At 39.8% G+C, this 27,976-nt stretch overlaps 1 protein-coding gene across 3 annotated transcripts; it reads left to right on the forward strand.

Annotated features, from left to right (window-relative positions):
* Positions 1–27,945, forward strand: dysf (dysfusion). Of its 3 annotated transcripts, none has more exons than XM_064698479.1 (11): positions 7–188; positions 3,176–3,631; positions 12,888–13,069; positions 16,203–16,270; positions 17,920–18,009; positions 21,371–21,652; positions 24,822–25,006; positions 25,094–25,200; positions 25,748–25,901; positions 25,959–27,121; positions 27,386–27,945. In XM_064698479.1, the coding sequence occupies exons 2-11, from the start codon at positions 3,213–3,215 to the stop codon at positions 27,397–27,399; spliced, it is 2,664 nt and encodes an 887-aa protein (XP_064554549.1). In that variant the 5' UTR covers positions 7–188; positions 3,176–3,212; the 3' UTR covers positions 27,400–27,945. The 3 variants fall into 3 exon arrangements, with proteins under 3 accessions (XP_064554550.1, XP_064554549.1, XP_064554548.1); XM_064698478.1 differs by having other exon boundaries at positions 7–183; XM_064698480.1 differs by lacking the exons at positions 25,748–25,901; positions 25,959–27,121; positions 27,386–27,945 and adding an exon at positions 25,454–25,590 and having other exon boundaries at positions 1–183.
* The last annotated feature ends 31 nt before the right edge of the window (positions 27,946–27,976 follow it).

Raw genomic sequence — 27,976 nt, forward strand, 5'->3', positions numbered from 1 at the left:
TTCGCTTAAGTGCCAAACATTGTGCAAAACAAAATTAAAAATCGAAAGATTTATAAATTATAATTTATGCAAAAAAAAGCATTGAGCAAATACATTTTAAAATACCCAACGTATACGCTGTGTACTCTGCTGCTGTACCTGCTGTACCCAATGGATATCACAAATTAAATCTTTCGAGAAAAGGTAAGGTAAGAGCCCAAGGTCCCAGTTAAAGCTCGCACCCGCGCCCGAACGCACACACACGCGCAGAGAGATAAAAAAAAACTAAAACCGAAAACGCGATTTACCAATTTCATTATTAACTTTGATAGAAATCAAATAACAAAATACTTAAAAAGCCAGCCAACAGTTGCGCACAATCACAGAGCAAATGTAGCCACAACAAAAGTCAACACACACACACATATTTGGTCACACGGACAAATGTATCTCGGCGTTCTTCATTTCATTCAATGACTTTTTGGTGGTCCCTATTCAAACAACTCCAAACAAATCAAGCACCAACTCGATGGCACTCCAAACGTCAACTCGAACAAATTTTTTTTCAACTCTGATAAGTTCACTTGACAATGAGTTGCAACTAAGCCAGGCCAACCAGTCAAAGCCATATACACAGATACAGACACAAACACAGACGCAGCCACAGAAGCAGACCGAGAGATACAGTCTGCCAAAGCCGGGCCCCAAAAAACACACACACACACACAGAAGATGGCCGCAGCCGGTAGTGAATATTGAAGTACAAAATTGAAATTCATTTACAAAACTAATTTCAATTGTTGCATTTTAAAGAATATTTGTATAAACGAGCATATCGAGATTTCTTCTTGGCGCCAGCTAAAGTGCCATCCAAAGTTTTCACATGCGCAATGACATGGAAAGTGATAGTGGAGAAGGTATTTTTGTGCGTAGGAAAAGTTGAAAATTTACTAAGGAAACAGACAGATACACATAACGTAAATAAAGCGAGAGATTGTCATACAACTAAACCAACATATGTTATATAATTAATTGTAGTAGCTCATTTAACTTATTTGTTTATGATGCGCATATTCTGCCGAGAGTTTGGGCTAATTAGTTTATTTAATGTTCATGTTTTAAACTCTTAAAAGTGCCTACAAGTGTCTACAACTTGAATGCTTAAATTACTTTTTTATTATTCGATTACATTTATTTCAAACTTGAATCCTAGTTTCTTTGCAATTAATATTAAATATTAGGTGTTTTTGATGCTTAAATTTATTTAATTAAATATATTGAAACCTAATGCTAACTAATTTGTATACGCTTGTAAAGGATATAATTTTGTCATGATGTGTGTAATGCATAGCAGGAGAATATAGCCGAACTGTTATAGAGATGTCCGTTCGTCCGCCTGTGCGTCTATCCGTCTGTCTGGTTCTATGCGAACTAGTCTCTCAGTTTTGAAGCTATTGTCTTGAAATTAAGCCTAGGTCCGTATTTCTGTTGCAGGCAGTACATATGTCGGAACCGGCCGGATCGGACCACTATATCTTATAGTTGCCATAGAAACGATCGGTCGGAAAGTAGGTTCTAGTATATTATCTTGACCAACCTAAGCATATATAAGTTTCAGCATGCTCTCATACATATATGCAAAATCTTATCAACAGCGGACTACTATATCATATAGCTTTGATAGGAACGATCAGTCGAAAAGTAGGCTCTTGTATGGAAGAATATTCTGTATTCCAAGATATTTTCATCAAACTGTGCATTTACGAGCTGCACTATTCTCCCATATCTGTAAAACCGTAAGGCTAATGTCTACAAGGGTATTAAATCTTCGGCTTGTCGAATATATTCTTACTTTCTCGTTCCAATCAATTTTCCATGCTAATGTATAAATAAAGCTTCAGAATAAACCGAAATGTTAAGTATTTTTTGATGCTTGAATTTATTTGATTAAATTTATTAAAACTTGATGCCAGATAATTTTTGTAAATTTTAACCGAAACGAATCGTGATTTCCTTGCTAATAAATATTTTGGATACTTTGCGAATAAAATGTAACATAAAGTTTTTTTATAATATATATCTATATAAGCTCACCCAACTTCGCAATTATTTTGTTCGAATTTTTTTGCTTTACTTTAACACATTTTATTTAAATGTAATTAAATCTCATTGTATATTTTCAATTGTTACTGTTATTAAATGCATATAAATGTTTCGAATAACAATTTAGTTTTGCTGTAATGCTAGCCGCTCCTTACAACGACATTGATACCCATTAAACAGGCTTTTTTTAAAACGCCATAAATAACATTTTGGTATCTAATATACACATAAAAACTGACAAATTTTCCATTAAATTTGAAAAAACAAAACATTATTTAAATTTAAATGCGTCATCAAATTGATGTGCGCCTTGTTATGTATAGGCTCAACAATTTAGCATAACACGTCTAGAATGCCTAATCGAATTTTAAACAGGCCCAAAAAGAGACTTTTATTTATGGAAGTGTATTTGAGGCACTTAAAGTGACTCATTTGCCGCAAATTAAATATCATTTAAGCTTATGCAATTCAATCTATTGTGGAGCTCTGAAAACCCTTTGGGTATTTAGTATAACTCTTGTAACGCATTTCATTAACCTCGGCGTCAACTTACCGAACTCTATGTCGAATCACACGCCATAAATCATTTTCCTTATGCAATCCAGCATTGAGCTATGAAACTGCCAACTCATCGATACGATACATGATACGATAGTTGGGAGAGTGCTCAGATATGGCCATATATTTGTATATATGTATCTTCAATCGCTTCAATCGCCAACGCCACTGAGCGTTTTCAACGGCTCAATTGTTGACCGAGCAACAACAATGCAAATCAATTCTTTAGATGGCTCGCCCTCAAAATACGCTCTTTTTTCTTCTTGGACCACAATTCAAACAATACCAATAAATCTGAACCAATTTCGGTTCATGTCCATGTGTCTTTATGTTTGTGTGTGCTAGTGTGTGCTGGTCCCAATAATCAACAATTGTTGCTTCATTTCATTAGCAATGAAAAAAGTCTGCAGACTTTTATTAAGACGCGCATATTGATTGATATTACGCTTATCATTATTATTGGCTTAAGAATTTAGACAAATTTTAAACGAGCTTATTAATCGAAAAAACTGTCGATGTCATTCTACAATTTTAGGAACTGCACAAATATTTGCAAACGTGCCGGCCACGAAATGTACGCGGATAAACGTGGCCTAGAGAAGCCCGGCTCAACGCTTTCGGCAGCGGCAGCAGCAGCGGCGACAGCGGCCGCGGCAGCAGTAGCAGTCACGCATTTGGCCACGTCCACTCATGCGCATGCCCTACAGCAACAACAGCAGCAGCATCATCATGTGCTGCAGCTGCAGCATCAGCAGCAACAGCAACAGCAGCAACACTTGCAACACCAGCAACATCACATGCAACAACATATGCACACGCATCATAGCTTCCAGCAACATGAGCCCACCGCATTGTCACAGCAGCAACACTTGCAGCAACAGCAGCAGCAACAACAGCAGCAGCAGCAACAGCAGCAGCAGCAACAGCAGCAGCAGCAACAGCAACAGGCCAGCCAACAACAGCAGCAACAGGCAGCCGGCATGTTTACACGGTAAGTCTTAGCGCCAATTTGAAGCACGAACCAGAACCTATACACAAACAGATCCAATTTCGGGCTTATCGCTCGGCATCTGGTTGGCTTTCAGGGTCTACAAATCAGCGCCAGCAACGCATCAAAAATGCGCAACATGCAAACTTTTAATTTCAATTTGTTTCGCACGCTTCGATATTTGTCAATATAGTTTGAAATACGAGTGTGTGTGTGAGTGTGTCAGAGTATGCGAGTGTGTGTGTGTATGTGTGTGTGTGATTGTGTATTTTATGTGTTCTAGAAACTGCAAAGCATTGCTTTTCTTCTCGCGCTGCTTTCAATTTCTTTGGGGCTGGGATTTTATTTTTATTTTTGTGGCCCAAGCGGCTGCTGCTGCTGCCGGGTTTTAATGGCCTCTTGTATTGGCAACTTGTAGTTCACATTTATCTGGCACTCGTAATCTGCTCAGTTCCAGCAGACTACGTCTCCACATGGCCAGCCCGTGCGTACCCAGCACCAGCAACAGCTCCAACGCCGTTCTGCAATTCTCGCAAAAATTCACAACAACAAACAAAAAAAAGCCAAAAACAAGCGAAAAAACTCGCAAAATTCACTCGTTCGCTTCCTTCGCGGCTGCTGTGCCATTTTATTTAGCTCCAATTAATTAGTGCTTCAAATGTTTTGCCATAAGTTAAACCCGCACAGTGCGATTGACATTGCCACGCTGGCAATCGGAGCGAGTCGAAGACGACGACGTTGTCGTCGATGCGATGTCCACCAGGATGAGGCTCACCGTACGGTGGGATGCTGGCGCAACGTCTGCTGGCCGTTTGCTTCTGAAATGTGTAAAACTCACGTGTGATGCTGTTGATGGCTCCGCCCCCCCTGCCACTATCTCCTCACACCACATACCCCACACCCCACACGCTGCCACTTGCAACTTACAGAGACTTGCCTCCGCTTGTCTGCCTTTTGTCTTTTGAGTGGGTGCTACCTGTGGGTGTTTTGTGTTTGTTCTTCTCTTGTTTATGTTGTTGTTGTTTTTCTTGTTGTTGTCGGTGGTGTGCGCTTGTTTGCCAGGCGGCCAATTGGTTAGCGGAAGCCATTGGCAAAATCATACAAATTTAGAGCGTTTTGTCATCATGCAATCTCCATGTGGCCCAAACATAGCTTCTCTCCCAAAATCATTTATCATAGCACCCAACCTAGATCATACTATCTTGCGGCCATTTTCTGAACTAAGCCCGCTCAATACCGGAATTCAAATATTTCCACTATCATTAAATCCTAAACCAAAATAGTTGCCACAATCCAAGCCAAATCAGATTATTACAAAGAAAAGGACTCATATTAAAATACTTTTAGGGGCGGCAAATTATAAATATCTTGGGTTCCGAGCATTAAATGTATGCAGGCATATATCAAATTTAGATCGCGACTTCTATATAACATATGTATGTGCACGAATTGCAACAATTTAAATAAAACACGCAATTATAAATTAAAAATGTATTTAAACTAATTAATGACAAAAATTAACGAAATCCAGGGTTCACGGCTGTGGAAAACCACGCTCACAATCCGAATTTCAAGGCCTGCAGTTGGCTTAAATTGTAAGCCAACCCAAAGGCAAATTTAATAGGTTTGCAGCCTTGGCTTAGACTTCCTTTTGGACTTCTTCTCCATAAAAGAGGCAAATAAAATAAAACCCCAATTCATTTATAATCAGAATTAATGAATAGTGCGCAATTTTCTAAAACTATCTTTTGATAATTTATTGAATAGATATATATGCTTATACAAATTTTTAACTGGATTTTCTTAGTTTATTATTTAGTGTTTATGCTGTTTGCAATAAATAAAACATAATAAAAGTTTTTTTTTTTGGAAAATATACATCTATATAAATAAAAGCACATCATATAATAAGTAAGAAAACTATATACCATTTTCATATTTAGCTTCAGCTAACTCTCTCTCTCTCTCTCTCTCGATTAACTAACTATGCAGGTTCAATGCATTCTTCATTCAAGCTCAATAGGTTCCTGTCTCGCAGCTTCCATTCAGGGCAGCCACTTAGCAAGTGAAATATTTGAAATTCCCATATCGAAATGTAGCAATTTTAACAATTTTCACCGGAAAGATTTGATTGTGTGTTTAAACGGCGCGCGACTCTTTCATAAACGCAGCACAAATAAAAGCAAAATGTGTAAATATGGACTTCATCCATAAAATCTCATGGATTTCTATAAATATATTCTACGCTTAGCGAGTGGCGAGTAAACAATTTGCTGTGGCAGTGCCGTGAAACCGAAACAAACAACCGTTAAACAACGAAAACTATATCAATATGCTCTAAATAATAAATAACACTAATTAAAGCCAAGAAATTTTTAACACATGCCACAGCCACTTCCAAAAGGAAGCCAAAGCCAGCGCTAAGGAAAAGGCAACATTTCAATGGAGCTGGCCAAGTGCATTGAGTGCTTCTTCCTACCCAGTGAAACTAGCCGAAACCGTTGTTGCGTATTGTGGGGTCGGCCGTCCGGCCCAGCCGGCCAGCCAGCCAGTCAGCCAGACCATTGGTGTTAATTTTGTCAATTAGCGGGCGCAGATACATTTGTATCTGTAACGTTGCAAGCAGCATTTTATGCTGCTAATTTCATTAACACATTTCGAATCGGTATCGGCGCAAGTTATTTACCTCGAACGCAGCAACAATTTGTGGCTCCAATTCCAGTGCACTGCATTTAGAGCAGATGGCTCTGTATAGTTCGGTGCATCTAATTCTTTGGTCCAATATTTGATGACGCGCGTCCAAGCTAATTGATGCGCCTCCTATGACTGAGCAGTTTTTCCTCAAACGCTGCTCGAGATGAAATGCTGAGCAAATATGTAAGTGCGCCATGTGCTCCCACCTCCAGATTGAGGAGGCGGGGAGTAGCTGTTGCCTCGAACCAAAAACTAACCCCGAGGCGCGTCAAATTATTTAGCTGCGGCATCCTTGTGCTAATTGCCTGACGTTGCCGTTGCCGTTGCTGCTGCCGGTAAAGTGCAGCAGCCGCAGCAACCATCAATCCAGAGAGTTTCAGAGTCCAAGTCTGGGACTGAATTTGAGCCTGAGCCTGAGCTCTGGCTAAGTTGGGTAATTTCTGGCCAAGCCACCGCCGGGCAAAATGTAGAGGCCGAAGAGCCAGAGCCCGAGCTAAAAGCTGTAGTCGAAGCCAGAACCCAAGTCATGGGAAAATTTCCGTACACACACAATTTGGGGTTTGGCTTACGCCTCAGTCGCTGCCGCTGCCGCTGTCTCAGCTCGGGAGCAACTCGGCTACGGCACAAAAAAGTCAGTTTCGCACGCAAATTAAGATAATCGAAAGCAAATGCAGCAACGGTAGCAGCTCCATGGTTAGCGCTCTGGAAACGGGTTTAGTACCCGGTAGCAACAAATCATAAAAATATGAAAAATTATGCGGCGGCGTCGGCGTCGGCGTCGGTGGCGGCGGCGGCGACGATGTTGTCGATGATGACGTCGAAGTGTGCTTTTGGCAGTCCATCATTAAATTGTGGCTAAGATTCCAATCGGACATATACACAATGAGAGCATCAGCAATAACAATTCACTTCATTCTTTTTGTGTTCCTCCTCCCCTTTTTTTTCTGTGTATTCTGGCAATGAATTCAAATTCTAGCGGCTCTGCTTGCCAGGGCTGCTGTGGTGCCTTTCTTCGGTTTGGTAATATATATGCATCAACATAAAAATCAGTAGCTACCGCATTAGCCACTCATCGTTGCAGCTTTTTTTTAATGCACACTAAATTATATGATGGCCACAATCGGCGTCGTAACTTTAGTTATCTTAATTGATTGAGGCAAATGGCAAACAGACCTGTGCACATAATGTTTATATGCTTTCCAGTTATGGCTGAGCAACAACGCACTAAACTGATTTAGGCAGATATATATAATTAAGAACTATTAAGAAATACTCAAAGGATCCCAATACCAAATACTAGAGCCAGCCAAAGAAATCATTATAAAATGGATAGGAAGCCAAATTCAACATGTAAAAAATATATATATTATACAATTTATTCAAACACAGCCTCTCTAAGCGCTTCTCAAACAAGGGTGTCTAAGCATCGCTATAATATAAAAAAATTAAAATTATTAATCAATCATCCTTACATTCAGAATTTTTTTTTGTTTGATTAGTTTTAGTGTAAACTAAATGTTAAGCTGGTCGGCGCGAAACCAATGTTGATTTATTGATTACTATACAATTTTTTTTTTTATTTGAAATGTCTGCTGACTTGTTAATCCCTTCTAAATTTTTTACTCATTTGCTTTGTCGAAAGTCACTTTTTTAGCACATCTGATGTATAGTAGTTAATACTTATACTTATAAGAACAGAATTAATAGACAATAATTGTTATAATTTTTTTGGTAGCCTTAAAGTCAGACAGGTAGCTAAATAAAAAACATCACAAATCCATAAAACTAATACTTGAGAGAAAAAAGAAACAGAAACCAAAGAGTTGCCACCTTTGCACACATACTAAACCCAAGCGATACATCTCGGAGCTGCTGCTGCGCTCGGCGGCGGGCCATATAATTTGGTTAAAGGCCGTAGCATAGCACAACAGCAGCACCCCATGGTTATTAGATGGCCAACTTAAACGTGGCAAGGATCGTTTTCATTTTTTTGGCCCCTCTCGGTTTTTGTTTTTGCTTTTGTTTTTTTTGCATGCTAAACGTCTCCGATGTTAATCTGTGTGGAGCTGTAGCGGCACTGGCACAGCAAGGTATCGATTACTGCCACCGGGTTACGCAGCCGCAGACGCGTTGCGTTTTGTGGCAGACAATAAGCCACACACAAACACGCACACACATACAAACATACACTCCTACAGAGCGGTGGAATAAAGGACCGACAAGTGTTTCCCAGAAATTCCAAGAAATTTTGGGGCCGAACCAGAAAAGCATTGTGCGGCGCCTGGCAATTAATTGTGCGGCAACTTGGCGGTGGTCGGGCGTGGGTTCAACGCAGTTCGTTCAGTATAGGATTACAATCCAGTACAGGCCAGTCTGACAGTCAGTCCAGTCTGTCAGTCTAGTCTGTCAGTCAGTTCGTCCGCTTTGCATGCTGAACGCGCGTTCATTATGCGCCGTTTTGCACTATTTTCCTCACAGAAAATCATTAGAGCTGCCCGCAGCGTTGAGCTGGACCCAACTATATCGTGGGAATATGGCAAATAAACTCGCCCAAATTACACACACACAGAGAGAGAGAGAGAGAGAAAGAGAGAAAGATAGAAAGAACAGAGCGAGGTAGATGAGGTGCGAGTGTGCCTAGACAATTCGTAAACCGCAGTCGCTCCAGGAAAAGTGCAATAAAAATTTGCGCAAATTTCGTGTTTCTGTTGGCCGCAATTGCTATTGACTTGGCCTATCCATTGCTGGGCCAAGTCCAATACTGACTTGGGCTGACTGACGCCCCATGCATATTAAAACTTGCCTTAGATTGATACCTGTGTGCTTGTCTGTGTGTATGTTATCTGATGAGATGCAGATACAGCTACAGATGCAGATGCAGATGCAGATGCAGATACAGCTGTGGGCCCTGGGCGCCTGTGATTTATTTGCTGCGGATTTTAACGATGGCGCTGAGGGACGCCATAAAAACTAAAAGATCGACCCATAGAGGCGCATTTAAAATGCATTTCCCCTTAATAGCTTGGCATTATGTTTAAGCTTTATGTGCTAATTAGTGGGCCCGACGGGCATATTTTAGCCCGAGTCTTAGCCCTTATTTTGTGGGCGTATTGCGTATGGCTTATTACCTCTGCAGAGGGCTGCTGTCCGCTGCTGCCTGCTGCCTGCCGCCTGCTGCCCTCTGAGCTGATGATGACAACAACAAGATTTGCGCCTAATTTCTATGGAGCACGTAAACTTTGTTGGATATCTCTCGCAAGTGAAGCGTAAAACAAACTGCGGGCCAAGTAGCTTGATTAAGATCTTGACTGCCGCTCTTAGATTAAACATGTGGCAGCTACCAGTGGCAGTGGCAGTGGCAGTACCAGCACCGGTGGCACTGGCACTGGCTCTGCCTCTGGCAGCTATGAGGGTGGGAGATTTTTAACTGAGAGGCAGCTCCTACGCCCGCCTCCAACACAAAAATAAACACAGGCACAGGTTGGCTGCTGACGCCTCGCTAAGAATCGTGTTTATGCTTTTAATTAGCAACAACAACTTGTACAGTAAGTAGTTGCAGCAGCAGCAGAAGCAACACACAGCAACAACATGGTGCTACTTAGTGCAGATTTCAAGGTACCGATAGATATATTAAGAAATGACATGACATGTCTCGCTCACTCCACCTCATCCTGAACCTCGCTCAGATAAATTTTGATGTAGATTACAAGCCAAAGATGCGCGGGAGTTTTCTGGCCTCCATACTTATAAATCTCTTAGTTGTTGTTGTTGTTGTTGTAGTTGTTGTTGTTGTTGTTATGGCCATTAACACGTTTTGGTCTTTTTGGCGTGCTTTACGAAGGATGAACATTATCATATTATCGCCCGAGCAGGCATCTTGTTTATGATAAATATTTAAAAACTTATTAATTATGCCACAAATAGGCAGGCCCAGAAACTGCCAGCTGCCCGGAACGGCCAACTAGCTGGCATTTTACTCAGCTAATTGGGAATTGCTCAAGTTGCCATGGCATGCGTTCCGTAACGAGTGTGGGAGGATGAGTCGCCTACGATCCATAGATTTAACTAGCAGATATTGATTTTGAGTTCAAATTTTAAGTACAATTCATGCTCATGCATATGTATTTTAAGACTTCGCCAATTTATATAAATTAAATAGCGTGAAATTCAAAAACGATTTCGTCGTGGAAAATAACCTCTATATAAATACTAGCCAAAATATATTCTGTGGCGAATAAATAAAATGTTAAAAATCAATATTAATGTTGGCATTTTCTCTTTCCTTTTGGTATAAAAATAACTAGAAACAGAAAATTGTTAATTGTCGTCTCTATAAGAGATTATAGATTGGATTGCTGTTGGACAAAGCGAAACATTCGAAATAGGCCCAGTTTATTCCATTGTCAAGCAATGCAAACAGTTTCAAGTACGAACTGTAGACAAAATCAGTCAACCAATCAACTAGTGCGACCCTTCACCAACACTAAGCGACCACGCCCACTAGCTGCCCATGCCAGTGCCAAGTGGCATTGCCAGTCGAAAGCAATCCAATCATATGTTGTCTGAACTCAGCCGACTATCGCAGCATTTAAATCAATATTCGTTTTAATTGTACAAATCACCTTGACTTAATTCTGAGTGTGTGAGTGTGCGCAAGTGTGTGTGTGTGTGTATGTTGAGGCCCCCCCCTTGAGCCGACCACTCAATTCGGCTCAAATCTGTTCTATTATGGGCTGTTGGCAAATGCCGCCGCCTGGCAAAGGCGATCGGATGCAGGCCAAGACAGAACAGACGGTCCCGTGGCCGTGGCGCTCGTTTGCATTGCATGCGGCAACAGTTTGTTGCATGCAACACGGACGCACACAAACACTTGAGAACGTGTATCTCAGAGATACATGTGTGTGATTGTTTTAAATGTTAACATGGCCATTTAGAGGCAATAACAGCGGCAAAATGGCAGTCCCCGTCTGAGAAAGCCAGAAAGGCGCGGGCACTTGCTGTTATTACAACAATATTACCAATATTTATCAAGCGCTTGCAAAATCCCCCAGCCAAGAGCCAACAATGGCAACAACGTCAGCATAAATAATAAAAAAAAAGAGAAAAAAAACTAAAATGCTTATACGCCGCGTGCGCCGCAGTCGTCGCCGCCGTCGTCGCCGCTGCCGCCGCCGCCGCTGCATAAAAAGACAAATTTATGATTTATGAATTCAACCTTGTAAATAATATGCTCACAAAAGTACACACGGACAGATCGCTAAACGCTTGCGCCGCCTCGTGCTCGCCGGCGCTCCTCGGTCAAACAACTGAGCAACCCAGCGCACAACCGGACAACCCGACAACCTACCAAACAAAACTGACCAACCTACTTGTACAATTTTCCGCACAAGGCATGTGGCAAGTGTGCCCCACATCGACCAGCGGTGCAACAGTGCAACAACAACAGCAACAACTATCAGCTAGTTGTATGATTTTTAAATGCGCGATGAGTTATTTATGCATCTCGCATGCGCTTTCGGTATGTGCGAGCAAATTAACCCTTCGATGATACAACATACAACAAAGCGACCTAGAACATTACAAAAGTGTTAACTGCCTTGATATTCAATTATAATTATAGTGAGAGGGCTTGCAAATTCTATGAGAATGTTCAGTAAAATAATGATTTTCAATTGTTACTAGATAACATTGATGATTTCTTTGAAAAATTCAAAGATATAAAAAAGTTAAACTGCAAGTTTTGATATTATGAGTTCTATTAAAGCGTTATATTAAGTTTAAATAAACATCTCATTGACATTAACAATGTTTTTTAATATCTTTAAACGGTTTTTTGTTTCACAGATTTTTAGAAAAGAATATATTGGGAACGTGTTTATAAAATTTTTACTTAGAGTAAAGTTGATTAATAAAAACTGAATACGACTATTGTAAAGTTAATTGATTATAATATGCCAAATAGAAATTATATCTGTGGAGTTTACTAAAAATAAGTAGGAAACCACGAGCTTAATATTAATAGGTATAGAGAATTATAATAGTATTCAGAAAACGAATTTTGAACCTAGAATCCACATTAAATGAGTGAAGAGAATATTTATTGATAATTTTGAGAAACAATTTGAGCAAATAACACACAGAAAAAACAAACATCATTTACTTATGTGTCTTCTCTTAGTAAACCAACCGCTTTCAATCTCTTTTAAGCACCATGATAGGAGATTGAGTTCTATATAGAACGATTAAGAAGTTTTATAAATATAAAGAACATTTCTTAAATATTAAAATATAAAATCATAAAATGATTTGAGAAAATTAAATCAAAACTCACGTAACATAACATAAAAAATGTCAAGAATTCTTGTTGCATGCATTTTTTAGCACAGTGCATTGCCATGGGTTAAGCATACAAAAGTTGCCAGTTGGAGGCTGTGAAAACATATGCGCCTGTGGCCAGTGTCGGCGCGGTCCATTATTAAGCTGTAGCTGTGAACGTGCTCATATATATTCTAATTGTTTTTATATTTCGTTTGTATAACTATCTTTTGGTTATTGCTTCTTGCAGATTCGATGCAAACAAATCGACAAAGGGCGCCTCGAAGATGCGGCGCGATCTTATAAATGCGGAGATAGCCAATCTGCGGGATTTGCTGCCGTTGCCGCAATCGACGCGCCAGCGACTGTCGCAGCTGCAGCTGATGGCCCTGGTCTGTGTCTATGTGCGCAAAGCCAACTACTTTCAACAAGGTGAGTGGAGTGGAGTGGTGGTAAGACAGGAAGGGGTATTGCAGCTTGATGCATATGCATGTTGATAATTGGCTGCACGTTGATTGAATATGCATGAGTCATGGAGTTTGGCATGGACCCCACGCCGCCAAACATGCGCCATGGCATTCGTTTAGCCAAAACAACCGCTAGCTTTGGGTGCCCACTGAATAGTACTGAATAGTTGTAGTTGTAGTTGTAGTTGTTATGGTGGGGATACCACATCATTCATATGTCTATGTCTCCGTCTCTGGAAATTGTTTTTGGCCAAGTAATTGCCTAAGCGTCTAGGCACGCACCCAGGCTGCAAATTGCCACAGTGCCGCAGCCAGTTTTCGATCTCTGGCATTTCCTCACCCCAAGCTCTCTCCCTCTATTTAATGTTCATCCTCCTTTAATGCGCATGCGCACAGGTCAATGCGCAGGCGCAACTGAACGAGATCAACTGAGCGAAGTCAGGCATTGCGCGCTCTTTATTTTTGTTTTGTGGATAATTACGAAAATTGTTTTTCAAATTAGCGTTGTGCGGTACATAAGACCCATAGATAACACACACACACACACACTTACACACACACACGCATACAAATACGTACATACAGTACTGTGCTGTTGGCCTGGCTCTTAACTTGGCTAGCATCTTTGCCAGGCCATGTGAACTCGACGCCAGGCCCGGTCTGCCTCAGCTGCGCTCCCCTTTAGCCAAGGCAATTTCACAATTGCAATGGTAACAACAACGTCTGCCTTGCATTGCTATAAATATTGCGATAAATCAAAATGTGCGATTTATGTGTTCTACAAATTGCAAAAAATTAAACTTAAGTACTGCTCTTTTTTGCTCTTCTTTGCCATCTCCCTCGCTCTCGCTGGATCTAACTTAGTTTTATTTATTTTGATATTTTTTTTTTTGAGCAATAAGTGTGAGAAATTGTCGGCGTTTGTTAGCTTGTCGTTTGCTCTGGATGTGTGTGTGTGTGTGTGTGTTGTGCGGTGTGTGTTTGCATTGTTGTTGTTGTTGTTGTTGTTATTGTTCATTGTCAATGCACCGTTTAAAAGCATTTATAATCACAAATTGTGTTAATATTGGCACGCTATCGCATCTGTTATGGAACATCTGAGCGCACGCGGCTTATCTTCAAGTTCAGGGCATAATATATATTTTTTTTGTGAATGTGGGTGTGGGTCGCTGTGGGTGTGGCTCCAACTCTGGCTGTGTCTGTGGCTGGGGCGGCGCGTTGAGATATGCGATTAATGAAATATTTATAAACCAAATTGAGTTTTCACAAAACAATTATTAATGCGCGTCGTTTTGTGCAGATTAGCCGACGGCTTGAATTGCATTGTGAAAATACTTGTTAAGCACATTATCATTCGCTGTCGAATAATACCCTATCGTGGGGTAACTGTGAAAGTTGCACGGACTTGTTGAAAATCTACAAATATCACCTACTTTTTCTTGAAGCTTGTTCGTCAATTCTTTTTTTTTTATTGCGGTTAAGAAGCAATATTTTTTTAGGCTCATATGCTAAGATATTACAAAATTAGAAACTATAAAATGTAGAGCTAGATCAAATATTTTAAAGCCGTATTTTAAAATAAAAACAATTAAGCGGACTTTTGTCGGGAGTGCCCGACTAGGGCATACCCTGAATCTTCTTTTATCAATATAAAATGCACCGCGCGCTAGGAGGAGGGGGTGGTGGCGGTAGCTAAAAAAGCAAAGATACTTGATCTGTATCTAGGAGGACCTACGTTCAAAGATTTCAAGACATACAGACAGACAAACATGGCTAGATCGATTCAGCTATTGATGCTGATCAGGAATATGCATAGGTTTAAGCTTACTTCTCCCTGTTACATACATTTGCACAAAACCATTATACCCTTTTTAGCCGTTTTCAATGGGTTTAGGGTATAATAAAATAGATAACATCTGAATATGAAAAAGCCAAGTACTTATTATATAAATATTTATATTATATTCAAGATTTAAAATTCATAAATAAAACTGTATTTGATTAAATTATAAATGATTAGAAATCGTAGAATATAAAATCCCAAATTATAAAAATATTTATATATTACAAAAAAAAATAATACACAGGAATATTTAAATTAAATACCTAACCAATTGAAAGAGTTTAAGGAGTTATGTTCGTCAAATAATTAATTCTCAAGTAAATTGTTAAAAAATTTTAAGAAAACAGATAAGAGGTAAATGGAAATTCGAGAGTCAATTCGGAAAATATACGGTCAACATATTTAAAAGCAAGCGCTTTAATGATTTTCCAATGAGTCTTTCAAACGGGCGGCATGCGGCCACGCCCTTTATTTGAGTGCCTTAACCTGGCTAACAATCGATTCAAAATTGTTTGCGCAAACGGATTTCTTGGTATTGTTGTAATATTAAAACACTGCAAAAATCTGACTGCATTCATGGCCTTTCCGTTCAAGTTCAATGAAATTACCAGTTGCGGTTGCTGCCGCAGTGACTGTTGTAGCAGTTGTTGTTGCTGCTGCTGCTGCTGCTGCTGATGTGACTGTTTCTTTTGCCTTTTTGCCAGGTGCGGGAGTATCTCGTAGTGTTTTAAAAATAATTGATCTTGATGCTGGCTGCGGCGCAGCTGCAAACTGCTAACTGCAATTGCACTCAGTGATCGCTGTTGATTTTCGCGTTGTTGTTGTTATTCTTACTGCTGCAGTTGCCGCTGCCGCTGCTGTTGCTGTTGCCATCTCAGTGACAATGACACATTTTCTTTTTGTGATTCACTTGTTTTTGTAATGCAAGATCGTCGTCGCTTATTGTATGTAGAATATAATCAATGAATGCACAATCAATTGCATCTAACAATCGCCGTCAGAGACCAAGTCTATTATTAACAGATACTTTTTTAATTAGCTTCGCTAAGTTGTATGCATACAAATTACACACAGAGAGCTATGGGAAAATCTGAGATAGTCAAACAGATTTACCTCTAACTTAAGGCGGATGTTTAGGCGCGGATGTAGCTGGGCGCGGCTGTGAAAAGACATTAAAGGTCAATAGCTGAAACTAAATTAAATTAATTAAATATATACATATATATATTTTTTTTTTCTATATTTTTTTCTTCAGTTTTCAAGCGTCACAATGCGCTGCATCAACATCATCAGACAGCAACACCAAATATTGGCTTCTCGAAGGTAGGAATAAAATTAACATATTTATGATTAAAATATAAAAATGTACTAAACTTTACAACGAATATTATATTTATATTTAAGAAACAATATAATTTTATAAATAATAATATTTTATTAGGTAAGCCTGGTTTAATTTTAAATACCAATAGATAAACTGGGTTTACAAGGAATTCAATTCATACCAACATTTTCGGGCATATATAATTTCGACAACAATTTTCTCAATTATTTTCCTTGGGAGATCGCATTTAATTGCATGTGAAGCATATAAAATTAATTTATAATCCCAAAAATGTTTCATTCTCCCTATAATTTATTGTTGTGCCATTAATTGTATTTCTGTTTATTTAAAAGTGTCGCCAATTCAATCAGTCTAGTTTATTCAAAAGGAGAAAGGTGGGATAATCATAGCGTTTATCTTTTTTTTTATTTTTGCAAGATGCAACCAATGATGCGTTGGCAAGTCAATTAAAAATTTCTGGTACTGCCACTGTGTCAGTTGAAAACAACTCAATTTAACTGAGGCGCGTTGACAACTCAACTAGTGAACCGAAAGTTCCAGGGAAAACAACTCTATTAATGGCAGCAACTGTGGCATATCATAAGCCAGAAATCATTTAGCCACCGCCACTTGCTGCGCCAAAAAAAAAAGAAATAATAAAAAAAAAACGGAAAAGAAAACAATAAATGCTGCTCTTAGCCAAAAACAACAGCAACATCAACAGTAAAGAGCAGACAGTAGTCAGTAGTCAGTCAAGCTGCCTGCCGCTGCCACTGGCTGCTGCGACTCTGGCGATGGTCGGCAGATTGATCTACATACCTGTGCGCACTCGTGACTGAATTAAATACACATATATAAATATATAGGTATATGTGGGTATATTTATGTGGGATAGCTGCTAACAGAGTCAATTTTCAGTTGTCAACTCCGGCAACTTCTTTGGGCTAACAATTTATTAGTGCGCAGACGCGAAAATGAATTTGCATTTTCAACACAATTGTTGGCCAACTTAATAGAGGGTGTTTCTTTCACAAATGCTTTAATTTGATTTCAACATCTACATTCAAAAGATAAACTCTTAAATTGTGGCTCTTCTAAATGGCTGCGAAGTTGACGAAAATAAAGTCTAAGTGGTTAAGAATTTCTTGTATTAATGTTAAAGATTGGCGTAAATTATTTTAATTAATTTACTTCATAGGAAATGAGGATTTTTATGAAACTTAGGAATATTTAAATCTTATATTTTACTATTTTCTAAAATGTATATTATATTATTTTTCTTCATATATATAAAGGCATACATTTTCTTCAGCACAGTTTTGCCGCCATATGTCTATACTTCTAAAAACTAGTAAATATTTTTTTAAAATAACATTTTGCAAAAGAAGATTTTGAGATACTTTATTAAATAATATATATGTATTATATATTATATATTCCTTTAATTAGTTATTTCTTATAGATTTGAGTATATATTTTTTCAGTAAATACTTTATTAAATAAAATTAGATTAAAACTAAATTCTTGCAATATATTTCTTTAATTAATTATTTCTTATAGATTTGAGTATATTTTTCTTCAGTACAGCCTTAAGTTGTCAACACCCTTTATGTCCAGCTAGTACAAAAGATATATATTTGTCTTACAGGCACTCTCCGGCTTTCTCATGATGCTCACACAAAATGGCAAATTGCTCTATATATCGGATAATGCTGCCGAGTACCTGGGACATTCCATGGTAAGTTGACATTTTCTTTTGGTTGTTTTTTTTTTAGTTTTTGGGAGCAAAAACGATTTGCGCGAATAATTAGAAAAGCGCAGTCTAGGAAAGTTTTTGGCTAAAATTGCTACAGCCGTTGATACAAATCTCTGACAAGCGACAACAGGCAACAACAGCAGCAACAACTGCAACAACTGCAACAACAGCAACATTGATGTCGACCCAGCAACAACAAATATTTGTTGCAGTTTTTGTGCTGGCCGTTTGCTGGTTTGTCGGCTGGCTGCTGCTCCCGTTGACAAGTCAGCAACAACTGACATTGCCACAGACTCGATTCATTGAGCTTACATAAATCTGCTGCTTGTACTACACAAAAGTTCCTTAAATCTGTTGCAAACAGCTCAACTTTGTTAGCTGCTGCTGCTGCTGCTGCTGTTGTTGTTGTTGCTGTTTTAGTTGCTCTTGCCGCTGTTTCAAGTTTTGTTTATCGCACGTTTACGCTGCTTAAATAGCAAGGTTATACATCGTGGCCTTTCACTTTGCATTTGAAGTACTAAAGCCAAATAAATATATGTGCCTGAGCTGTATAAATAAATGCACTCGCATGCTGCACATGTGACATATCTCCGTTCTACATAACGAATACGAATACGAATACGAATACGAATACTACTAGGAATACAAGTGCGAGTGCAGTTACTTATTCGTCTAAAACAAGCAGCCAGAGTTTGACAAAGGTACAACCTCTGATTCGTATACATATATGCCAAGAGATTGTTGAATGTTGATGTGCCTCGCCGGTTGCTGCAGCTTTCCAGCATGGACCATGGCGCAGGGGGCGTATGAGTTTTCTGCACTGCAACTGCAGCAACTGTCAAAAACTTGTGAGAAATCGCAGCATATTGCCGATAAATCATAATCCATGCTGTCCTAGTTGTGCACCGAAAAATTAGATACATCGATTGTTTATACAGTTGTCGTTGTTTTTTACTGTCGAATTGCTTTATATAGGAACAAGTCTTATAAAATCATCGTTATCAATTTTGCTCATAAAAAAATGTATATGAATTTTTCTAAAAGGTTTTCTCGAGAGCACAATCTCAATTTTATAAACACTACAGCACTTTTTCATAGAAAAGTACATTAAGTAAATGCGACGAAATTTAAAAAATGTTAAGCTTTTTTATTGCCAATGACAAACTTGTAATATTGGGCATGTAATATGGTATGTGAGCTTTTCATCTATTCGCTGGAAAAGATTGACCTAAAGTGGATATGCTACTTTGTTCGAGTAAGAACTAACTAAAGAATGGGTATTGATAGATCTAATGTGGATTTCTGCGAACGTAATTGAACTATTGACCTTGACCTTTAAAAATATATTTTTGGTATGTCCCAAGATGACAAAATTCACAAAAACAATAATTGAACTGCGAGAAATTGATTAATAAACTATTTGCTTATGTTTGTTTAAATGTTTTGATATGCAAGTTTTATATTATTCGATAAGATACGCCTAGAATATGTTTGCTGCTAAGCTGAGCTATTTTAAGAAATGTCAATATTTTCCATTTTAACATTTGCTTCTTCTTCTTCTAGAGAATTGACTTTCAATCCAAATATGCGAAAGATCTAAACAGTTTTTTTTTTAATTTTGGAGAACTAAAAACGTTTTTAAAACAATTTTTTTTCATCTTGTAATTATTATATGCAAAGGCATTTGAAAAATTCAGTTTTAACAAAATCGTCGCTGAAAAATCCAACTAATATATTTTAGATTTCTAGCAGTATAATAATGATGACATTTTAAAGGGAAACTTTAAGGCACTGCATTTTGTTAGCCAATGCTAAAATCAAGTTGCAGTAGTTTTCCGGCAACTTGTTGCCCAAGCAACGTCAGTTACCTGAGACTGGACTAACTTTCATATCGAGTAGACATGGAGACCAATATTGGGGCTACACTTTTAAGGCCTGTCAAAGGCGAGTGTAGCACAAGAGCCCACACACACACTTACACACTCACACACACACACCCAAGCACAGAGAGAGGCTGGCAGGCCAATTGGCAAGCAAGACACTTGACAGCCTTTGGCCTTTGGGCCAGGCCTTATCAGGGGACACCCACAACAATAGCAGCTAAATGGTCAAGAGAGTTCATAAATTGTCCGTATGCCATGTGTTGGCATAATTACGATACAATAACTGCTCACATGAGCGGGCCCAAAAGTGGATTGCCCAACCTTTTAATTTGTGGCAGGCAGCAAGCCGAGCTCACAGTTAGTTAACGGCCAAAACGGCAGCAGCAACAGCAACAGCAGCAGCAACAACAACAAGCAAAGTTAATTAACAAACTGCCAAAAATGTCAATGAAGGCCTTGTTGCAGTTGCAGTTGCTGCCGCCTGCTGTAGTTGTTCTTGTTGTTTTTGTTGTTTCTGCTGTTGCTGCTGCTGTTTGGGCATCATAATTCCAATTCGATTTTTGCATATTGCCATAACAAGTTGCCATTGTCATATGTCATGTAGCGACAGCGGCCATAAATAAATTACAAATGCAACAACATGGCATTGTTTATTGGCCGATCGCTTGCTCTATCGCTCGCTCAGTGTTGGCCATAATTGTCAACAATAACAAAAGCACAAGCCAGCCCCAAAGCCGATGACCGTGCGAAAGTGGCACTGCATTAGCTGACATATCATTAACAAATTAAATTTGTCATCCCAATAAATTACTATTAAATACATGTCACTTAAAATTCTTCTTCTGAGATTATCTCTCTGTATGTTGAAACATATTTTCGATTGTAAATTATTACTATTGTAGTACAATTTATAATAGATATAATAATTCGGTAACGGTTTCAATTTTAATGAGAAAACGTCTCAGCTAACGTCATTTAAATTTTAAATTTTTTTGTACCCGTTTTATTTCGTAAATTCTTGATTAATTTAACATTCTCTAAATTAGGTTTAAGAAGATTTCTCAGTCTAAAGCAAAGCAATTAATTTCAAGAAGTTTTAATTTCCAAAATTTAATTAAGGAAATATATTTCCTTTAAAAATGATAATATTCAATTAGTATTCTTAAATGTTCCGGTGAAGTACATTTAACCTCATATTTTTTTTTAGAAAATAAAAATAAAAAATAAAATGGTCGCAATCTGTTAAATATAGGACTTTGGCTAAATATCTTTAACGGCCGCTTAATAAAATCAAGTGATGCAAAACAGAAAAGATTATTAAGCTTTAAACATATAAAAAATCCAATATAAGTACAATCTATATAATATAATTTGTTCATCAGTATAATTGGTTGTTGTCATAATGTAACATGACACTTGTTAATCATATTCAATATTCTGTTCTTTTGACTTGCTCACAGGAGGATTTACTTATACATGGGGACTCCGTTTACGATATCATTGACAAACAGGATCACGCAACCATACAAGCCGAACTAAATCGGAACGTGCCACCGCAGCCAGGTGGCATCAGCAGCAGCAGCAGTAACGTCGGTGTCGGTGTCGGCGTCGGCGTCGGCGATTCGACAGCCAGCAATGGAACTGGCGGCGCCACAAGTCTGGAGGGGGAGCATCGAATGTTTCTCTGTCGCATGAATGTTAGCCGCAATGCGCGACGGCAAATGCGTTTCGGTGATCAGAAGGTGAGTGCAACACACACACACACACACACAGCGCGCGTTGTGTGTGTATATGAGTAAGCGCGTGTAGTCTCTGACAGAAATTGATGAATGAATCACCTGGGAGCGTGTTGCGTGTAACACTTGGAAACCAGCGAGCCGAGAGCCTGCAGTCGCAGTCACAGCTACAGCAGTCACAGTAACAGCCACGCAATGAATTATGCATGAGCCGGGCGCGCATGCGTCGTCTGCCAACCGGCTGGCCAGACTGGGCTGGTCATACATCTTGCCAGGCACACAGCCAGCCAGCCAGCCAGCTAGCTAGCTAGCTAGCCAGACACTCAGACAGCCATACGCTTTACTATAAGCTGACAAACGATGACAGTTGATGTGGAACGGGTGGGTGCCGCGTTGCTGTTGACTGCTCTGATTGGCCGCCTCTTCTGATCATCATCATCATTATCAACAACATGTTGATGATGATGTGAGAGAAAAAAAAAGAAACAGAGAAGCCGCAACAATATAAATGAATGCGAGCACAATATGAAGTTGTCAGCCAGTCAACCAGTCAGCCAGGCAGCCAAGTACTTGGCTCAGCAGGCAACCAGCCAGGCAGGCAGGTTGAACCAGACAAGACCAAATCTGTCAACGTGTTGCGGCCGAGGCGCGACGAAGACGCAGTTGAAGACGACGCGTTGAAATGATGTGAATGCTACCGTATGGAGCGCGCTGTCACAATCTTGTGGGCGGTCGCTGGTCTTTTATGCATATCTTATATATATTTTTTTGCCATTTTTTATTTTTTCTTGTTCCTTCTTTTTTTTTTATTTGCGGTTGAAGTGCGCAGATGTGCGCTGAGAGTTATGGAGATAAACCGAGGCGTTGACAGTTGCTGCAAACGTTTTTAATTAAGTTGAAAGTTGGCACTTTAATGAAGTGCAGGAAGTGTTGCCTCTGAGGCTTATATTTTCCCAGCTACAGCTTATGATGACATCACATGTACCCACATGCATTCTGCTCTTTGGTGTAGGCTCTTAGAAAAAGTTTAAGATGTTACATCTAAATAAAGATAACAGCAAGTAAATCAGGTCGTAGGCTATGGTTGCAATGACACTAGCTTAAAGTGGCACTTAAGCATTAGGTTAATCCGACAGAAGCGCAAATGACACAAGCGACATTGGGTGTCAGATGGTAGCCAATTTAACTAGATGTAATCTTGAATTTAGTTTAATTACGTTTGCTCAGTACAAATAATGAAGTTTCGAGTCTTTGAGAGGCAAGCTTTTATTATAAGGATTTTTATTTAATTAACATATTTCGTCCTCACGGGGTTCGATATCTAAGCTTCAGTGTATTGATTTTTAGCCTACCGAGCTACTTAACCGACTGGATGGAAATTATTTTAATTTAAAATTGCAGCTGGAGTTGAACCATTAGCCCATCGTTCGACGCTCAGACACCTAAGCAACACAGGCTAATGACGTCAAATTGACAAAGAACAATTATATGCCTTTTGTTGATTTTGATGTTTTTCATACAAACTTTGATCACTTTTTTCCCCCACAGACAGGCCGAATTGTCTTAGTGCTTGCTTTCATTACAAATTTTGGCTTTGTCGTTTTACGGGTTGGACATAAATATTTGAAAACGAGTTTGAAGTCCACTGAAAAGAGAACCAATAGTTAAAGTCAAAGTTTTCCGCCCATTTGAAGCCGAAAAAGATGTTCGTTCATAGAAACTTTGACACGCATTTTCCATCCAAGAAGGGGGGATTTTGCGAAAAGGGTGAAACACGTAACAAATAAATTGTCACAAAGATCGGATCGTTAACAACAAATTTCATGAGTTTCATTTTTCCACACTTGCGGCAGGAATTTATACTTAATTAAGTTAAGGTAATTACAGTAACTACATTAAACATTTAGCTTTCGAGCTCTTGCGGTTTGGGCTGTGCGTTGTTTTCCAATCAGTCAGTCAGTCAGACAGGACCAATAGATTAACATATAAAGATATAGTTTAAAATGTGACCTAGGCTATAAATTATATCAGAATATGTGTACAGGTTATATGGATTTTTGCAAACAGCTCTGCTCCCACTTTTATTTATTTTTTATTTATTTTATTTTTTTAGTTTGTTGCTTTCAAACTGAAATTAATCATAATGCACTATTTCGTATTTCATCTAATTTGATGTTGATGTAATGAAATTGGGTGTATTACTCATTGGGTTCACAAGCTGATTCATGGAATTTGTTAAATAAAATATAAGCGGAAGTTATACGGGTTTTAGGTTTCCATTTGCATATCTAAAGACCATTTGGATAGCTTCTACTAAATGTTTGGAGTTTAACATTTAGCTATAGAATGTCGCCAGGGATTTGGACCCACATGAACTGGCAGCGATAACCCAGAGCGCAAACTAAAATGCGGCACATTCACCCGGCACTCGTTAATATGCAATAAAAATGGACCAATAAATAATTATGAATGAGGTCAGCATAGTTCAGTGCTAGTACCCAGCAAAGAGCATAGACAAAAGACAAAAAAATAAAAACCCCCAACAGCAACAACAACAACAAGAGCAGACGATGGCGACAGCGCCGTGGCAGTGGCGCCTGCTCCCCAGCCTAAGGTCGTCTCATTTACCAAACCAGCAGCAACAACAACAACAACGGCGTCTGCGTCATCGATGGTTTGGGATCGGTTTCGGCATCGGAATCGGTTTGGGATTCGGGCTGCATTTGCATTTAAGCAGAAGAAGCGGCCATAAGCTACGAAATGCAATTGCAATGGAAAGCTAAATGCAGGCACGTTTTAATTGGGAGACAATGGCTGAGACTCTGACTGAGACTGAGACTGGATTTGAGACTTCCATTGAGACTGCCTGGTGTGTGTTTGTGTGTGTGTGTGTGTGTGTGTGTGGAGGCAGCTCCAATTGTGTGTGACTGCGACTCCGGCGTCCGGCTTGCGTATGCTGGCAAAAAACATTTCAGTGATTGCCTTTTTTAAATTATGGAATCAGAGTAAAATGTCTATGAGGCCCGGAGCATGCCAGCCCAAAAATGGCCACAACTAGCGGCGACAACGTGCGCGCCAATTTTCGTGGGAGCCGCCGCCTCAAACAACAACAACAACAATGTCGAACCTGGCCAAAGCTGTAGTCGCACTCTCTGTCTGTTTATTTTTTTTTCAGGTCGTTCTGGTACAGGGTCACTATTTGTCATTCCTGCCGCTCTGCAGTCGGAACGAGCCCGTCTTTTTAGCCACCTGCACGCCCATCGCCATGCCTGAGACGCGCGAGTGTGTGGTGCAGGGCGCCACCAATGTTTTTACCACCATACACTCCATGGATATGAAAATCGCACACATCGACAAGAAGTAAGTAGTGCTCGTTACGGGACATTTGCCCAATCGAAATCTCATTTATAATGCATTCCATATGCAAATTATTCATTCTCATTGCAGTGGCGAGTTCCATTTGGGGTATGACAAGGCGTTGCTACAGGGCACATCCTGGTACAATCTGATACACAGCGAGAATCTACGCGAGGCTCAAAGCAAGCACAGGCTAAGTAAGTCATGAAAATGTTTTTACTCAAGTAATTAATGCCAGAAGAGAAGAGGAGAGAATCTAGTTAAAGATCTAAGAGATCTTAGAAATTTACAAAAATAATATGCATTTGTAGTGTGAGAACCTTGCAAACAAAATGTTTGTCAAATAGAAAATAGAAGGAAATACTGATACAAAATAGGTTATTAATAGATAAATAATTAATAAATAAAAATAAGTGTAATTAATTTCATTTCTATTTACAAATCAAACAGAAGAGCTAGAAAACTAGATAAGATCTAACAGCGTAATAAATGGATGGATCACGACTGTATATTTCATTTTACCAATCCGCTTAAGCTCAAGCTATCCTAATTCTTCTTACTTCTTCAGTTAAGTTAACTGTCTGTGAAATGACAACTTATCCTTTTATATTCATCCCATTAATTGTAAGCCGCACACATATATACATTTTGTATACGAATGTACGCTAAGTTCTATTTAGAATTATAATTAGTTTTGCAACCAGTTTCCGGCCAGATTCTTAAGCACATCTATCGCCGTTTTAGTTACGCAATCGGAACAGGATCGTAGTTGTATACTGCTCGTGCGCATGCAGCGCTCCAGTGGTGAATACACCTGGGTGCATGTGGTGCTCCAGGTGCGAGATAGTCCAGACTCAACCCAGCAGCCAGTCATTGTGTGCACCAACCAGGTGCTGAAGTAAGTAACGCCCCACTTACGTAGCAGACCTTTTGCTAATAGTGCAAACCTTCTTAGTGATCGTGAGGCTTCCATAATGCTGGCCAACTCTTGGCTGTATCACTACTACACAGTACAGTCGAAGATACAATTTGGCATGCCGCTGGACAGTGCGATGCGTGTGCCGCCTGGCAGCAGCTCCACCGGCTACTATAGTTCGCATCAGCAGCCGCATGGAGGCGGTGCCGCCAGCGTAGGTCTGGGCATATCCGGCGCGACGGCAGGCATATCCAGCGTATTCGGCAGCCATCAAGCGCATCATCATCACCATCATACTACGGCAGCAACATCCTACCATCACCATCATCCACATATGGGTGCCGCCTATGGAGGCGTCTACCACGCAGAAGGCGCACTCGAGCTAAAGGAGGATCAACAGCTGTATGGCTATCAGTCGGGCACCGGTCAGGAGCCTGTAGATTATAGTCAAGTAAACGGCACGCCCACTGGCGGCAGCCAAAAGTCCACACAGTCGGCAACACCGCCGCCGCCCAAGAAACGAGCGCGGAACAAACTGGAGCCGCTTTATTTGCACGCCGAGCGCTCACCGGCGGCAGCCATCACGCCGGAGCCGGACTGTTATGCACTGCATCCGGGCGCTGCTTATGCTACGGCAGCAGCTGGTGTGGCGGCGAGCAGCAGCGATGCCACCGCCTCGGTGATTTATGCCACCATTGTGCCAACCCGTCCGCGTTTGCTGAACAAGACGCTGCCGCCAGATCCGGCGGATTTTATTGAGCAATGGAATCCCAGTCCGCCCTGGTCGGAGTCGGCACAGAAGGCATCGCTGGATAGCTTTGGCTCCTCGCATGAGCTAAGTCCCTGCATAACAACAACGCCGCCCACGCCCACCAGTGCCACGCCCCATCATGGCGGCATTAGCGCCCAGACAATCGGACCAGCCTTTAGCTTTGAATGGATGTCGGATCCGCTGGTGCCGGTTGCCTACCAGCAATGGCCGCCAGCAACTGGCGATCATCACCAGCATCTCTCCCAGCATCTGGCAGCGGCACAGCAGCAACATCAGCAGCACCAACACCAACAGCAACAGCAGCAGCAGCCGCTTCCACAGCACGCACAGCTAACACTTCACGGTGTGCATGTGGAGCGTGTGGAGCTTGCCGCCGAAACGATGGTGGGCACGGGTCGTGCGGATGCCACCGAACCGGTCGAGGATAGAGGTTAGTACAATTTGATTGGCACGTTTCAATCAGCGTCCAATTGGCGACCAACTGTTAATTAATTCAGCGCTCAAAAACAAAGTAGCGCCCAAAAACAGAAACATATCCAACAAAAAATGTTAAATCTTTTGATATTCTGGAGCGCCCAGCATTAGGAATTTGCGCTTCCGCTAGCTAAATGACACGCTTATGCGCCCTCTCTAAAATATATATCCATTTTTTTTCCCTTCTTTTTTTTCTGTATTCTTGATCAACTCAATTCAGATCCAAAAAATTAGTGACCTGCGCATTATGCAAAGCTCGGAAATACCCAGCGCGGCTCGGCGTGCAACGGGCAGGTGATAATCACACTTAAATTAATTGCCACTTGTCATCTTAGCATTTAAATTATTTTTATCTAACTCTAAACAAAATGAAAACAGACAATAACAAAAACAAAAACAATAACAATAACAATAGTAACAATAGTAATATGTAGTATAGATATCGTTTATAAGCATTATTCACTGGCCAGCTCCAGCTATCTACTAACTAATTTGAGTACAAAATGCTCATATAACATTTTTCTGTGCAATTTTGTTTAAAGCTTAAACATTAAAATATAATAACAGTATATGCATATAGTATGCATATAAGGCTTGAAAATTAGTTTTACGATAAGCACCTGGAAAAGCAGAAGAGCTCTATTAGTTGTAAACCATTTTTAATGGCGTTTTTATGACCTTTTTTATGAGTATTTTTCGTATCGGTATTTGTATTTTGTTTCTCTAGGCAAATTAGGTTAATTATTTTATTTATGAAAAGATATTTATAAACAATATTTATTACCCTATGCTTTTGCTTATACAATAAACA

Source organism: Drosophila montana, unplaced genomic scaffold (assembly GCF_035044405.1).
Source record: "Drosophila montana isolate Dmon_TW-CO22-7 unplaced genomic scaffold, ASM3504440v1 contig_778_1, whole genome shotgun sequence".
NCBI classification, from domain to species: domain Eukaryota; kingdom Metazoa; phylum Arthropoda; class Insecta; order Diptera; family Drosophilidae; genus Drosophila; species Drosophila montana.